At 39.9% G+C, this 16,001-nt stretch overlaps 1 protein-coding gene across 2 annotated transcripts in view; it reads right to left on the bottom strand.

Moving 5' to 3' along the window:
• The window catches only part of CTNNAL1 (catenin alpha like 1), a 58,359-nt gene that overhangs the window by 25,640 nt on the left and 16,718 nt on the right, over positions 1-16,001 (bottom strand). For both annotated transcript variants that reach the window (XM_066560633.1, XM_066560641.1), the window contains exons 2-3: positions 10,954-11,143; positions 4,625-4,812 (exon numbers count right to left, since the gene is read on the bottom strand). In XM_066560633.1, coding sequence (XP_066416730.1) covers positions 4,625-4,812; positions 10,954-11,143 — 378 coding nt within the window. The remainder of the gene's footprint in view (positions 1-4,624; positions 4,813-10,953; positions 11,144-16,001) is intronic.

Genomic DNA, 16,001 nt, shown 5'->3' with positions numbered 1-16,001 from the left:
ACAGATGTGTTTCGGTGGCTCTGTATATTAAAAAAAAAAAAAAGCAACAGAATTCAACAAAACTGAACAAAAAAGTTAAAAATAAGTGAATTCATAGTTTTGTACTTTTCATAACAACCTAGTCTAACTCTGGAGATTTCTATTAGGTGCATCTAAAACAAAGAACTAAATAAACCCAAGTTGTACTAAGTTCTTACTCAAGATATATAAACACATGTAAAATCAGCATTTTTTTAAACATTCAGAAAGACTATCATAGACCTTATAAATTACTGATTACTGAAGGTATCCTGTGAAAACACTACATTATGGATTATAACATCTGCAAATTAACATCCGCATTTTTCAGGTTAGACATATACTTGCTAATCTCAAAGTTATCTTTCAAATCCACTAAATGTCTTCAGAAGGGAAAACTCTCAAAGCAGTTCTGTATTGTCTTTCAGACTGGAGATAAAACACCACATGAAAATTTAACAGACTATACTTGAAAGGGAGAAACTTCAACTGATTTTTCCTTTTCTATGCCAAAAGTATCTCCCCACAACTACAAAAACAGTGTACACACCTGATTATGACCAACTCCCCATTCCCTGCAACCCTGGCAAACTCTCCTAGAAGCACTCATTTGTTTGTGGCAGAGCAGCCACTCAATCTCAGCTGTAACCTAAGTAAAGCAAATGTCCCACTGCGACTGCTGTGGAATTCACAGCTTTATCAAGCAATATTAGACTGCAGCAATCTGTCTGAGTATATTATGTTGGGCAAACAGTTCCACAAAGGCTGCAGAAAGGAGGAGTTTTCCTGATTGGGCTGCTGATATATGAGAAAGGCTGGAGTACGAAAGACTTGGAAGGAAGATGCATAAAAATGTGAAAATAGCAGTATGAGAGTGGAAGACAGAGAGAAACACAGGACTGGGAAAGTGAGGATGTAGAAAAGTAAACGTGGATAAAAGAGGAAAACATACAAGCGAAGGTCCAACTTTATCTTCTAAAAATAGACAAAGAGAAATATTAATGATGCTCAACCATTCCAGGTTTAATCAAATTGGTACTTTATGAATCAGACCTTGCTTGCAAACAACTCTGTTACAGTTTTCTGTGTTTTTCTCATCACAAATTTCTTGTCAAATAAAAATTACAGTGAAAGCACATGCATTTCCATTACATTAAATAATTCCAGACATCCCAGGCAGACCTGACATTCCAAAAAACTGTATAGACAGCTCTAAATTTGTCTAAAGCTTATTCACGATGCTGATACAATGCAAAATACCTGTGATGTCTTCCTAATCTTTCATTTTAAAGCTTTTTCAACAAGAAATATGCAGATGGTAATGAAGACATAGATCTATTAATTAAAAGGTTAAAAAAAATGTTAAAAAACCCAAGGCTTTAAGCTCTTATTAACATCTAAATTAGCACTAGGTATTGCCACAGGATGAATGTCACCTTGCAAACAGCAGTCGTAGGCTGACATCATCTTGGGGCACATCTATATTTTGATCCAAAATGAACAATGCAGCAACTCCCCCACTATCTGTCACTTCCCTGCTTATTATTCTGGCTCTCCTAACCTGACTGGTGACAGTGAGTGGAGCAAAACCTTAAGCTCACCAGTGCAGTGACTAAGTCTGTTGGACAATGAAACTGATTTTGTAAGCCAGGAAAGATGTGGGCAGGTATGGAAGAAAATGAATGCAATCCAAGAACACAAGGACAGCATATATGGTGCAGAGAATGTGGAAGCAGGAACAGGATCACTGGGGATCATCAGCCAGAGGCTGGATTCTGGAACAGATCACCATTCTGGAAGATCTCAATCACTTCATTTGTCCGAGAGATTGGATGTCCCACCACTCATCTGCTCTTCTATCCTTTGCCCTTGACTGACTCTTTATTCACATGAGGAAGACAATGACAATGGGAAAAGGTGTTCAGAAATAGGCAGTAAAAAAAAAAGGCAATAGAAGTTTAACATTGGGCATTCAGTCTTTCAGATAAAAATGGAGCTGAGATCTTTTGGAACAGTGATGCATTTCAAGAAGCCAGAATCTTCTCCAGTTGGCAGCACTGATCATCCTCTCCCTACTTTTCCATCCTCTTTGCCATATCATACTACACTGTCTCAAAGTATTTCTGTGCACCTCTTAAATCCTTATCCATATTATCCCTCTACCACAATGTCTCCTACAGGAAGAACCTCTTTGCTATCCATCATAGTGGTATCTGACACACTTTTTGGGAATGTATTCTATAAAAATTAGGACATAGATAAATATTAGGCCTGTATAATACCCCATCATTTGTTTAATCTGGTCCTGGAGATGTGAATTGCTCTACTGGTACCACAGACAAAAGCAGACTTTCCCAGATGTGCACTATGCACAGAAAGGAGAATGCAGTAAAACCCAGGAGATCCCAAAGACTAGCTGTGTCCTGGGGGCATCAGGCACAGCACTGACAGCTGGGTAAGGGAGGTGATCGTCCCACTCTGCTCTGCACTGGGGCAGCCTCATCTCCAGGGCTGGGGACAGTTTTGGGTGCTACAATATAAGAAGGATATTAAGCCATTAGAGAGTGTCCAAAGGAGGGCTATGAAGATGGTGAAGGGCCTTGAGGGGAAGCCATAGGAGGAACAGCTGAGGTCACTTGAAGAAGAGGAGACTGAGGGGAGACCTGACTGCAATTACAACTTTCTTGTGAGGGGAAGAGGAGCAGCAGGCACTGATCTCTTCTGTGATAGGACCAGTGGCAGCACCTGAGGGAATGGCCTGAAGTTTTATCTGGGGAGTTTTAGATTGGATATCAGGAAAAAGGTTCTTCACCCAGAGGGTGCTTGGGCACTGGAACAGGATCCCCAGGGAAGTGGTCACAGCACCAAGTCTGACAAGAAGCATTTGGACAGCGCTCTTGGGCACATGGTGTTACTCTTGTGTGGAGGGATAGAATGTAAGAAAATAAAGATAGTGCAGAAGGTAGTTTCACACCTGAGGAGTTGCAGCTGTACTGATCACCAAAGATTAGGAACAGGCCTGCCCTTAATAGGCCACAGCTGTGTCCAATAAGAGGATGAGTGCTACAGAAGAGTGGGTTAGCTGGTTGAGGAGAGAGTTGGAGTTTGTTGGTTGTGCTGTGAAGAGAGATGGAGTTTGGTGGTTGAGCTGTGAAGGAGTCAGTGCTGTGAGGAACTGCCCATGAGAAATCACTGAGAAGGTATGGGAGATTTACAATAAGATGACAACACTCTTGGGGTGTTCTGTGCAGGGCCAGGAATTGTACTTGGACCCCTACAACTCAGGATATTTTAAGATTCTGTACCTATGGCTATCAGAGTCAAAAACACCCAGTCTAGACTATGAGATTGCTTGAAATGCTTTCAAAATTAAATGCTACACCTATGCTTACTATATTCCCAGTGGTGTGTGACAATATTTTCATATATATTTAAAATTATCAGAAACCTAGCCTGCTCCTTCCTTATCCTTTCATGATATGTGCATTTGCACAGTTCCTCCATAGCCTAAACCTGCCACTTTTGGAAAGGTAAATTAATTAGGATTACTGCTTGGCTGCAGACGACAGCAGAAAAGCAGCAAAAGGTATTAAATGCACCATTCTGGTCTTCAGTGCAGAAAAAGACCAATGCTGCAAGGAACTCCAGAAAACTGATATTGATAACGCTGCAGCCAACTGAATCAACTGCTGAGAGAAGAAATGAGTACAAAGACAGGAGATCAGTGCTGCCAAGTCTAAAGCCAGAGAGAAGCAGGTAATTTCACTGGTTTTGAATCCTGGACTGAACTAAGTGCCTTGGATCTAGGTGCTGCAAAAGAGTCCAGTGGGTCTGGAAAGTAAACCGGGACATAGGAAGTGGAAAGAGGGGCACTGCTCTGGATTACAAGCTCAAAATTAATGGAAACCCCCAGACCTTATCAGGTTCGCATTTTTCAAATAAAGGATTTTTCTATTTTTGTTTTAGCACATTGTGACCAAAAAAAAATGGAAGAATATCCTACAGGCAAGAGAGTGAAGTCTGTACTGCATAAAACAGATTATATCTGAGGTTAAATGGGCCTTCATAGATTATTTAAACCAACCAAGTCTTTTCATCCTAAGTTTCAATACCTAAGTTAAACTGCACAAAAACCTTTTCATCTGTAAATCTCACTTCACTGGCACAGACATTTATGTGCATTCCTCACTGCTTTTTGCCTAGATCCCATAATGCTCTCCTTGTCTTGATCCTGACAGAACACACATCCTGTCATTAGCAAGTAGAAGATTTATTGACCATTTTATCAACAGACACACTTTTCACCTCACAGCAAATTTAAAATTAAATAAGCAGTAACACGGCATCTTCTCCAACAGAGTAAGTGAATAAAGCAATGTGGGTGACATAAAATGCAGAATCAATGAAAATTGTTATTTTAACCCTACTGACTTAGAGCCATCCCTTCTCAGATACCTGCTAAGTAAACAAGTATGTGCAAGACATTCATTTTATCTCTTTATTTTATAATTCCTCCAGAGAGATAATGACAATATCACATTTACCACCACTCTTTTGCACTGACTACAGGTATCAGTTAAACATAACAGAAAAGAAGCTACAATACCTTGTTCCTGGAAGTTATAATTTGCTTAATAACAATTCTGTCTGCTAACACCAGCACCTTTGTGACAGAAGAAAGCAACAACCTTGCAGCTTTCACCACACCCGTTTTGTCCGTAAAGATTGTTATGTGGCTATCAGATTCTGGATGATCCAAGCTTGCCACATCTGTAAGCTGTGCAATTGTTTCACCTAGAAGGAAAAAAAAAATAAAGTGACTTTCCATACTTAGAAGAAAGATACTGGGCTATTAAACATTCTTAAGTTCTACCTTTGAGGGATAAGACACTTTCAGAGCTATCTACAACTCTTTTTATTTCACTTTACTTCCTTCGACTGACTGCTGGTGGCACCCTCTCCATATTTAAATGTAGATTACCATTCACTACTACCTTATTCTTCCATCTGTAACATACACTTAATTTCCTTACAGTAATCTACAGCTATTTGAGGGGGGAGTGATGGGAAGAATTAAGGAGTGTGGAGGGAGAAAACATTCATGGGAGGTATTTTTCTGATTTTAATAGCCAAAGTCACACCAGTACCCACACTTGCAGCATCAATCCACTGACAGAGTGGGATGCAGCAAGGAAGAAAGAACTATGAACTCCCCTGCACTTTGCAAATTTCAATTAGCATTCCCATAATTTATAGGTTTCCTATTCCTGTAGAAGTCTCCAGGCATGAATAATAAAGAGATTCCAAACATAACTTCACAGTTTGGAGGACTGAAACATTACAGTGAGACTACTGCACTTCACATTCAAAGGAGGGCCACCAAACAGGGCACTGTCAGAGACAGGAGAGGAAAAAAAAAAGGCAAGGAAGTGCTGATTTTTGGTTCAGCACCATCTTTTTATTCAACTTGCATTTAGTTAAATAGACAGTTTAAAACGCTTAATTGACCACTTTTATTTTTTTATGCAGGTAAAAACTCTACATCCACTGCTGCTAATGGATTTCCTTATCCAAGAAAGAAACACAGACCATATCCAATTGAATCTTCTGGAGTACCTTAGATAGTAGTGCAATACAGGAGAGACAAGAGCAATTTGTTAGTCTGTAACCAGAGAAGGGCTGCTGTGAGACTGACTCAGGCAAGCTCCGAGACATGAGTTTTGTTAGCATGCAAGAAAAGATGATCAACCTACAGCTGACCTATAGATCATCCTTAAAGATAAAACCTAGGAGATTTGATCAAATTCCCTATGACTCATCTTCAAAACCTCAACAAAGGTAATTCACCTAAGCAGGCAAAATACTCCAAAAGCCTGATAAAGCCAGTGCTCCCATTTGAAGAACCTGCATTATTCTGGTACTCCAGAAATACCATGCACTGTAGAATAAGGAAGGCCTGACAGTCCTTCAAATCAAAGAGCTCCACATTTCATAGTGCTTCTCTCCTCTGATAATTGTAATCCCTTGGGTTCTTAAACTGCCTAAATAGTATTGCATCCTGGAAAGGAACTTCCAGTACATTTGCTGGGACCAGGCCAGGTCACAAAAGGCATGCTCCAAATAATCAGTCACCCATATGCTGTACTATGGTACAGTCTGAGACAGTGAGCTCCACAGCTGAAGGCCCTGGAAATGGATAGAAGCAAGAGGACTTATAAAAGTACAGCTGCAGCTCAAAGAGTGAGAGGCACTCCCAGCAAAGCTGTAGGACAAGTCTCCAGTTGGGTAAGGAGATCATTTGACAGTAAAACACATTGGCCATTGCCTTCTCCAGTCCAATTCATTTCACTACACACCAATCTCTACTTTTTCACCTTTGTCAGCAGATTAACCTATTTCTGGGACCTCACAATATCTGTGACAACATAAAATGCTGTAGAATCACACAGAGAACAATTAAAACAGATGCAAAGTTCTTTTGGCAGCCAAGAAAGGATGCACATCATTATCCCATTTCTTATGTTATGGGATTCTCCTTCTAGAGGATGAATCAAGTCATAGGTGAAGCAGCTAGTCATAGAAAGAGTTATCAGAGAACACTGAAACACCTGCAGTATCTGCCTGTGAAAAGCTCCAGAGAGCGAGCCACAGACTTCTGGTAACAGAACAAAGGCTTCCTTCTCTGCCTATAGATCTGCAACTACAGGAACAGGAATTAAGCCCTGCAGGGGCTTAATTAAGCTTAAGTAAGGAGTAAGCTAAGAGGAACAAGACCTGTTAGGGTAGAGATGGAGCTAGAGAAGTTATACCCAGCTGGGTATACACCAGTCCCTAAAACACATCTGAGCATGTCAAAGAAACAGTTCAGTGTCACTGTAATTCTCCTATCATGACTGAGAGATTATGACACTTGGGTGATATTTCCAATGATAGAAAGACAACTCTCACATCCATGTCAAAGAAGGTTAACAAAAAACCCCCAGGTTATTGTGGGCTAGTCAGCCTCACATCAGCCTCCAGGATTACCATTAAAATAATCTTGGAAGACATTACCACATTAAGCAGAAAAAAGCAATCAGGAAGAGCCATCACAGACCTGCCAAAGTGAATAGTCCCTTATTGATCTGAGTGCCTTTTACTATGAGATGACACTGTTTTTAAAAAAAGAAAGTAACAAATGCTGTGCATCTCAGCTTCAGTATGATCCCTGCCAGGATCTCCCATAGTTTCCTTATAGCTTCATCTAGGGATATGGACTAAGTGAACAAAAAGGTGGGTAGAAAATGAACCTGACTGTTGGGCTTGGGGATGCTGATAACAGATACAAAGTTCACTGGGCAGTCAATTTCCAGTGGTGTACCTCTGGGACTGACAGGAGTCATCCAAACTATTCCCTGGATGATTACTCAGCATGCTCAGCAAGTGTGTGAACAATACCAAAGGGGGGAGTGTCTGATACTGTGGAAGGCTAGACAGAGGAACAGGCTGATAGAAAATCTGTGAAAATCTGTGAAGTCCAACAAGAGCAGTAAATACCACATCTGGGCCAGGGTAACAATACTGAGTCCTACACGCTGAGATCAGATGTCAACAGGGAATCTTCATGGGGAAAGACATGGGGGGCAACAAAGAGTTCAACAGGAGTCAGCAATAATGAATGGCCAGCTGCATGTGGAATGCTGCAGAAATGATTCTTCCCTTCCTTTTGGCACTTGTGAGGCAGCATCTGGAGCACCATGTCCACTTCTGGGCTCCTCAACACCTCAGCTGACACAGTGGAGCGAGTGACATAAGGGGAGAGCTTCAAGGGAGGAAGTTTATTCTGCCCCAAGAAGGGAAGGTCAGTGGCAGAGCTTTCTGGGCTCTTCATCTATCCTGCTAGGGGGCAGGTATGGAGACACAGACAGACTGATCCCAGTAGGTTTGGTGATGGAACAAGACGTAAGAAAATACTTTCGCCACAGCAAAGGTAGTCAAACACTCTTATGTAAGGGCAGAAGAAAGAAGTAAGAAATGAGCAGTGTACAAGAAATTGCATGATCTCCATTCTTGGGAGTTAAAATGACCCTTACAACTGCAGTTATTCTGTGATTCCATTTATCCATTTAAATTTCCATTTTTCAGCCTTCTTAATTTAGCTCTCTCTGTACTAAAATCAAAGCAAAAATAGCAGAGAGCTATTTATTGCTTTTATTTTACTCCATGTCTTCTTTTAGGGCTATGTAGTCATCTGGCAGAGAATACTGGAAAAGCTATGACACTTATTCCTGACATGTGCTTTCTCTTTTAAATTAGCCAGTCTTTTAAATTAGCCAGTCTTTCCTAGTTTTTAGACAGAAAAGGAAGACAAAAAAAAAAAAAAAATCACAGATGGGCATCTAAAATGTGCTTCTGTAAGTTAAATTCCACTACTATACTGTCACTGTAAACATTGACACAGTGCAAGAATAATGTTACCCAAAATCTGCTACATGACCCTCTGCAGTGTTTTAGGATTCTATTTTGAGTCAATCAAATTACAAGGTTTATTACAAGGAAATAGTCATAACAAGTCTGAAACATTTCAAATCACTGATTATACCCTTCTCAAGAAACAGCTACAACATCTGTCATCCTTCAAAGCCTCTGCAGAAGATGCAATTGATTTAAAGACTCCCTACTCTTCTCAGAAATTGAGATGCTTAATGTTCTAAATCCTTTTGTGTTGAAATCTTTTATGCCTTGTAAAATCTCCATTCCTAAGACACAATCTAATTTATTGGCTAAAAAGAAGTATGAACAGCTCTACCAGATTCCCTGCCCTAAAGAGCAAAGGCTTTCTGCTGCCCATGCCCTCAGAACATAGGGTTCATTAATATGGACAATATTCTTGGCTATAATTGTCCAGAAAATTTTTTTGGCTTGCTTGGGAACACCAAAGTTATTAAAAATGGCACTTGAATAACCATGTTCAGAAAATGAGTTCAGAGGATGTTTATCCATTCAAAGGACTATGTTACTGTGTCCAACACTGAACAGTCCACAGAGATACTACTGGCACAAAAAACCCTCCATCAAACAAATAACCAGGAGCAAACATGTTTGCTATACTGAATTTCCTACGTAAGCTGTAAGTTAGATCTCAAATGCAGGGAACAACTGAGCCATGCCAAAGTAAACGTGAGCCTGACAGAAATGTAAACAGGCCGTATCTTCACTCCTCTAGACTGAGGCTATTACTGCATAACAGGAAATAAAACTTTCAATACAAAAGAACTATAGTCTTTTGCTGGGATAAAGTATTCCAGACTATTTTTAGGTTCTGAGCTCCTCCTGCATACAGTGATAGGGAGAAAAAAAATACTTAACCACAGCATAACTGGCAAGTCAAAAAATAGAGATTCAGACTGCACTGCTCTTCCAGCAGCTGAGATTATCAATGTGAACTTTGGCAATTTTGTCCTGTCAGCATTTTACTTGGATCTCTGAAGAGAAAACACATGCTTCACATAACAAATTGAATGTTTTTAAATTAGGACATTTCTGTTTGCAGCCAAGTTTACTGAAGCAACAAGGAATTTTCAGTGTAAAGTTTATGCAGAATAGTCCTTCAAATCACAAGAACAATCATTCATCAGCAGCGTGTTTCTAGACATTGTGATTCATTGTTGAGAGATTTTCAGAGGATTTCTTACAGCACCATGCCCAATTTCTAAGCTTCTTTTTTCATTTAATCACAAATAATAGTATGAACTGCATCCCCAAAGTCTGAGGCCAGAACAGCGATCCAACAAGGCATACACCAGTTAGGTGAGCAAAGATAAGTTCTTCAGAACTCTGAGGTAATTTCAAAGATAAAAACCAAACAGCCACCCAAGCCCCCTTTTAAACTTAACAGATCAGTTTCAAGTACAGTAACCCACATCTTGGAGCAGAATATTGTTCCATCCTGCAGTAATCAAGACATTAGTGTTGAAGGGATGTTGAAGGGTCATTTATTTGTCCCCACAACAGAAGCTCAAGATTGTCTCCCTGAAGCCACAGCAAGCAGAATGTGCATCACACTTGCAGGTTCATCCACCTGCTCAAATTGGGAAAGCTTCAAGTAGAATTTCCCATAATCCAAAAGTATGTGAAAGCAAGAACAAAACCTCACCCCACTAATGACAAAAGGAACATTCTACTACATGTCATATTGAAGCCTTCACTGAAGATCTAAGAATATGCATTTACTGATGACCACTGAAATATTAGGCAAGGAATATATTTAGTATCTAGGAAAGCAGCTTTTTGGACGACACTGGCATTGTCTTACAGCATCAGGGAATGCAATCCCCTATAAGCCTAAACAGAGTCTTCTGGGGGAAGGAGAGTGACAGCAGGCAACTCAATTATCCACACTTCACATTCAATTCATACACACAGCAAGTTTGCAACAAAACTTGAATCCAGCAAAAAGGCAAGCACAATATGATTTTCATTCTAGTGAGGGGAGTCATCAGATGACTGATGTGAGTCATCTTACTGAGTTCTGATGAAATATGGGTTGACACTGACCTTCATTCAGACACTGAGATTTGGAATGCAGTGACCTCAATAGTATAAGACTGAAATAACTTAAAATACTCCACTGTTTTACCTTGGCAGCAATAAACTCTAAAGTTGTACTCCCAACACTCTGTTCTTTGTCTGTCGTAACATCATAAAAAAAGAGCAATCAGGTAATTCCTTGAGGCAAATGATCCTATAAAAATCAAAGCCAACACACAATTCCATTCCCTATTTGTAAGATGACAGCAATTTAAGTAAGTGACAAAATCAGGGAACAGATCAGGCCTTGAATGAACCAGCAGAGGAAGGTTAAGCAATTAAATTATAAAGTTCTTACATTATGCCTGACACTAAAAATAGTGTGTCAAAAATGGCACCAGTACAATTTCATGAGTAACTCCATACCTGCTCTCCTTGCCTCGATGCAAGCAACACTCATTTCCTCCTTCAGTTCATGGTTTTCGTTGGCTATGGCCTCGCCCACAGTAACAAATCTGCCGACTGCCAGGTTAACGGCTTGGCCCACTCGCTGGATTGCCTGCAGAGTCTTGTCGGAACGCTTTGGCTTATCCTTATGATTAATAAGAGTAGTTATCTGCAAACAAGAATAATTGTTTATTAGAACATTATAACTTTAGCACTAAAGCCAAGTTCTGAATTGAACTCAATAATACATTTCTACAGTATTTCACTAATAAAATTCAGTTTTGTGCTGTGTCATGAAGTATCGTTTAACTTCTCAGAGAACAAAAAAAACATTGAAGTGTAATTAAGGTTGCTCATCCGCTCAGTTTATCTCACATGAAAAGAGGATTTTTATTTTTATTCCATTCCCCATTTGCAGTATTAAATTAAACTGTCCTGGATCTCAACAGCCTTTCACACTACACACACAGCCCTCTCCCCTCATTAAAATATCCACCATACTCATAACTTAAACATCCTCAATTACACACGTTTCCTAGAATTTAGACAAAGGTGGCTATTTTGATACAAGTTATCAGTAAAACAATTTGTGAGGACATTCCTATTTTGAACTCCTGACTTGGTTCTCCTGCCCACTGCAAAGTGCTATACATTCCCTCTTGGATCACACGGACTGGAGATCAGCTGCATGCTGGCTGTAGTAGACTGAAGATTTGACCAAAACAACAAACATGAGGAAACAAAGAGATCCTTTCCCCTCACAGAGGAGAAAGGCAGGATTGCAGAAGCACCTTCTGAACCAAGGCATCAGGTAAACATGAAAACAGTAAGCAATCCTGCAACTCACAATTAACTGACTATCAACTGCATTACAAACATGAGCTTTACATTTTTTGCTGCAATTCTTTTCTAGTGAGAAGCAGGAGAGAAATTAAACTCTCTAGTTTCTAACATCCTAAACCAGCATAAAAACCCAACAAAAATAGTCCTGCCTGTCCTTGTCTCCCACTCTCATGTTTGCAATGCATTTATCTGATGTGGGTTAAACCTCAGCTCTGGAGGTGATGCTTGTTGTTTTAGTTTTCCCCATAATCAGGTCTCCAGTCTGGTTGACTGCACAGCTTCATGAATATTTTTGGTGGCAAAAGGGAAACAGTCCAGCCTGAGGAAAGATGGGCAGGAGCGCTCTTTTCAGTGGGAGTATAGTTTAAAATGGCCACAGAACTCCACTGTAAGCCACATCCCCAGGAGCTCAAAGATGTCTGTTTAGAGAATCTCAAAATTACCTGAATTACCTAAGTGTCTGAACATCTCAGCTCTATCAGCTTGATCACAGATGTCTTTGCTACTCCTCAAAAAGACATAAATCATCATTCACTCATTCTCCCACCAGTCAAGCCTGTGGTGGGACAGGAGCATACAAGCTGTACCTGTAATGCTCACTAAAAATTCAAGGGCACAGCAGAAACTGTTCTGCTTCATGATTTGATCAATGCCCAAGGGTTACCCTTCAGATATCACTGAGTTGTCTCTCTGGAGGAAAAAGAGTGGTGTTAACACCTTGCTGAGGCTGGTTTTGAATTCCAAGAGCTGGTTTAGCCAAGTTTCCAGTATTAAACTCTCTGCAATAGGAAATATCAACACTTCATAGAGTGCTTTGCACACACATGAAAAACCAAAAACCTCAAAAAACTGAGAATAGTGCTGCCCGATGCAAGAACTGCTATGAGATGTAAGAATATTTTATTCTGGTACAAAACATTGGTACAGAAATGCATTGTCTGCCCACTGCCTTCTTATACATGCCCTACTTTTCCAATTTGTATCTAAGTCACAAAGTCTAAAGGAAGGCCATACAGTTCATACAACAAATCTGTCCCTGTAAGAGACCCCTGGATCACCAAACTTCAACTCCAAAGCCTATGAACCTTGGATACCTTTCCAGTGAAAAGATCTTCTTACAATGAAAACAGAGTCTTAATAGAGAGTAAACTGAGGAAACATCTGAACATCTTCAAATTCATTTTAAATGAGGAATGACATTCCTCAAAGCACACACTTACCATCACTTCAATGGAAATTCAGACCTATGTGAAATTCATGGTATAAACAACTGCACTACGCAGTTCTCCTGAATTCTTGCATTGTAGGTACTTCAGGTATACAGAATTTAAAAAATACCTGTCAGCAGCTAATCTAACAGTGCCAGCTGGTGAATTCTTGAATAGGCATGGCTAGCAAGCCAACTGAGAACATTAGTCCAAACACTGAAGTAAACCAAACTGAAAAGAGGGTCACAACTTTGTTTCTTCAACTTGTTTTCAAGTAAACAGTAACCCATATTGGATTAGTATTACATTCATACAGTTATTGACTTCTCAGAAGTATATGTAAAATAACACTGGCCTAAAACAAACTGCAAGTTTACATACTGGCTGCAAGTTTACCTCCCACAGCATTTTACACCAGTAGAAGTTTAAACATGTTCTGCATAACCCTGAAAAAAATGCATATGCAAATAACACTGCAGAGTGAAAGGAATCCCACTGTCTCTTACAAATCATCAAGGGCATTTATTTTAATTCCCATGTTACTGCAGAGGTATGCAAATAATAAAAACCATGAAGATATCACAGCCTTAATTCCTTTATTGAAGTCTTACAAAACACTCTCAGGAACACAAGTGCCTTTTACATTTCTATCATTTCTTTTGCACTCTCTTCAGAGGGCATCATAGTTTTTGCAGCAAAAAACAACCCCTCTAGTCCCCCAGCCAAGGTTAAACAAGAATAAGCAGCTGTTTTGACAGGTCTTATCACCAGTGTCATCTTAACCTCATGAAGTTCAACAAGGCTAAACACAAGATCTTGCACTGGGGCTGGGACAATACGTGGTACCAATGCAGGCTGGGGGATGAATGGACTGGGAACAGACCAGCAGAAAATAACCTGGCGGAACTGGTGCAAGAAAAACTGGATGGGAGTCAACAATGTGCTTGTATCCTGGGCTGCCTCAAAAGCAGCATGGCCAGCAGGCTGAAGGAGAGGATTCTGCCCCTCTGCTCTGGTGAGACCCACCTGGAGAGGGGCGTACAGCTCTGGGACCCCCAAAAGAAGAAGGACATGGACCTACTGAAGACAGCTCAGAGGAGGACCAGGAAGATGGCCAGAGGGATGGAGCACCCTCTGACCATGACAGGCAGAGAGAGCTGAGGTGGTTCAGTCTATAGAAGGCTCCAGGGAGACCTCACAGCAGCTTTTTAACATTTAAAGGTGGCTTTGAAGAATATTAGGAAAGACATTTTACCAAGGCCTGTAGTGAAGTAGAGAGGTTGACATTTTTAAACTAAAAGAGGGTAGATTCTGACTGAACTTAAGGAAGGAATTTTTTTACCATGAAGGTGATGAGGCACTGGAACAATTTCCCTGAGTTGTGGAAGCCCCATCATTTTAAGAGTTCAAGGCCAGGTAGTTTGAACAACCTGGGGCTTTGAGCAACCTGGTCTAGTGGAAGGGATCCCTACCCACAGCAGGAGAGTGGAACTAAATGGTCTTGAAAGGTCCCTTTTAACCCAAACCATTCTCTGATTCTATGGCCTACTCTAGACATCCACTTGAGTAGCATATGAAGATTAATATGAAGATTAAACTCAACCTACGGTTATACACAGCAACAGAGGCTTTGAAAATACCTCCTGGAATAATGAATTTTTAGCTGGGCAATATCATTTCTTCTCAGACTGGCTAACTTAGGGCCAGTATAGTAACTATAACATTGGAATGGAGGAAAGTGGTTGAGCTCCAAACTTTTTTCAGATAAATCCAAAAACTGTATGGATTGACAGTTAAAAACAACCATTGTGAGAGAACCAAAACAGAAGTTGGTCAAGAAGTTTGAAACATCACAGCTAACAGCTTAATGTAACACCTCTTTCCAGCAGCCTATACTGATATCAGATTTGCATAAGATGTTTCCTATAAAAAACTAAGTAGCAAACAGCCCTGAAATAGAAGTAGGTAGGTCATGATAAAAGAAAGAGAAAGATATGAAATATTGATCAGTTAAAGAAAGAAGGGCTGGGTTTGGTTCTAGAAACTTGAGTTACACATAAACCAAATGTAATAATGTCAAAGGCATGAGGAAAACTGTTCAGATACAAGATGGGCTCCTCATAACCTGCTACCTGCAGAAAACACTGCTCTACAAACAATGAAAAAGATTTTTCAGAATTATGCATTCTCATTCCCTCACAGAGTGCTAAGAGTGACAGGTACATCCTCCATGTCAAGTGAAGTTTTGAAAAAGCAGAGGTAATGGCAACTGCAGTTTAGGATTCTTTTTCAAGACTTAATCAAGCTTGTAATTAACAGTCAGGGTTTAAAAAAGATCAAGATCTTAACTTAGCAAGGAGAGGAATTTTACTAGTACATTAAGTGACAAACTGAACGAAACTGTGATGCTAATAAGCAGGGCAAAGATTATTTAACCATTTCAGCACTCAATAATAATTGCCTCAGAACACAAATACAAAAGGGAGCATTAATGGGCCAATAAGAAAGACTTCTAAAAGAAAGAATAAGCAAAGGTTTTGTTCCTTAATTTTAATCAATGCTTAAAACAACGATAAAAAATTAGACAAGTTAAATGGAGAAAAGGGAAGACCCAGAAGAAACTTAACAAGGAATTTTCTCCGCAACAACCAACCAAAGAAACCCTAAGAGCCTATAAAAACTGAACTAGTAAAATTTGCAACATTTAAGATGTTTCAGATTACAAGAAATTGCTTTTCCCCTGCTGTCCATCCAGTTGGAACCAGACTAGAACTATTACTGTGTTTTAGGTTTTTTTTTAATGAAGGAAACACCTCTCAAGTCCAAGAACATCATCTAAGGCCTCCCTCAAACTTAACACCTCCCAAATATTTAATCTGTTATATTCTGATCATGTATTTCCCAGTCACAAACATCTGTGATGTTTGGACAGGAGTTAGCAGCTGAAAAGATTACCTGCAAGTCTCTTTGAACAAG

Source organism: Molothrus aeneus, chromosome 1 (genome assembly GCF_037042795.1).
Source record: "Molothrus aeneus isolate 106 chromosome 1, BPBGC_Maene_1.0, whole genome shotgun sequence".
Lineage (NCBI taxonomy): Eukaryota > Metazoa > Chordata > Aves > Passeriformes > Icteridae > Molothrus > Molothrus aeneus.
The sequence above is the reverse complement of the archived record's forward strand: the minus strand, read 5'-3'. Positions and strand labels throughout refer to the sequence as shown.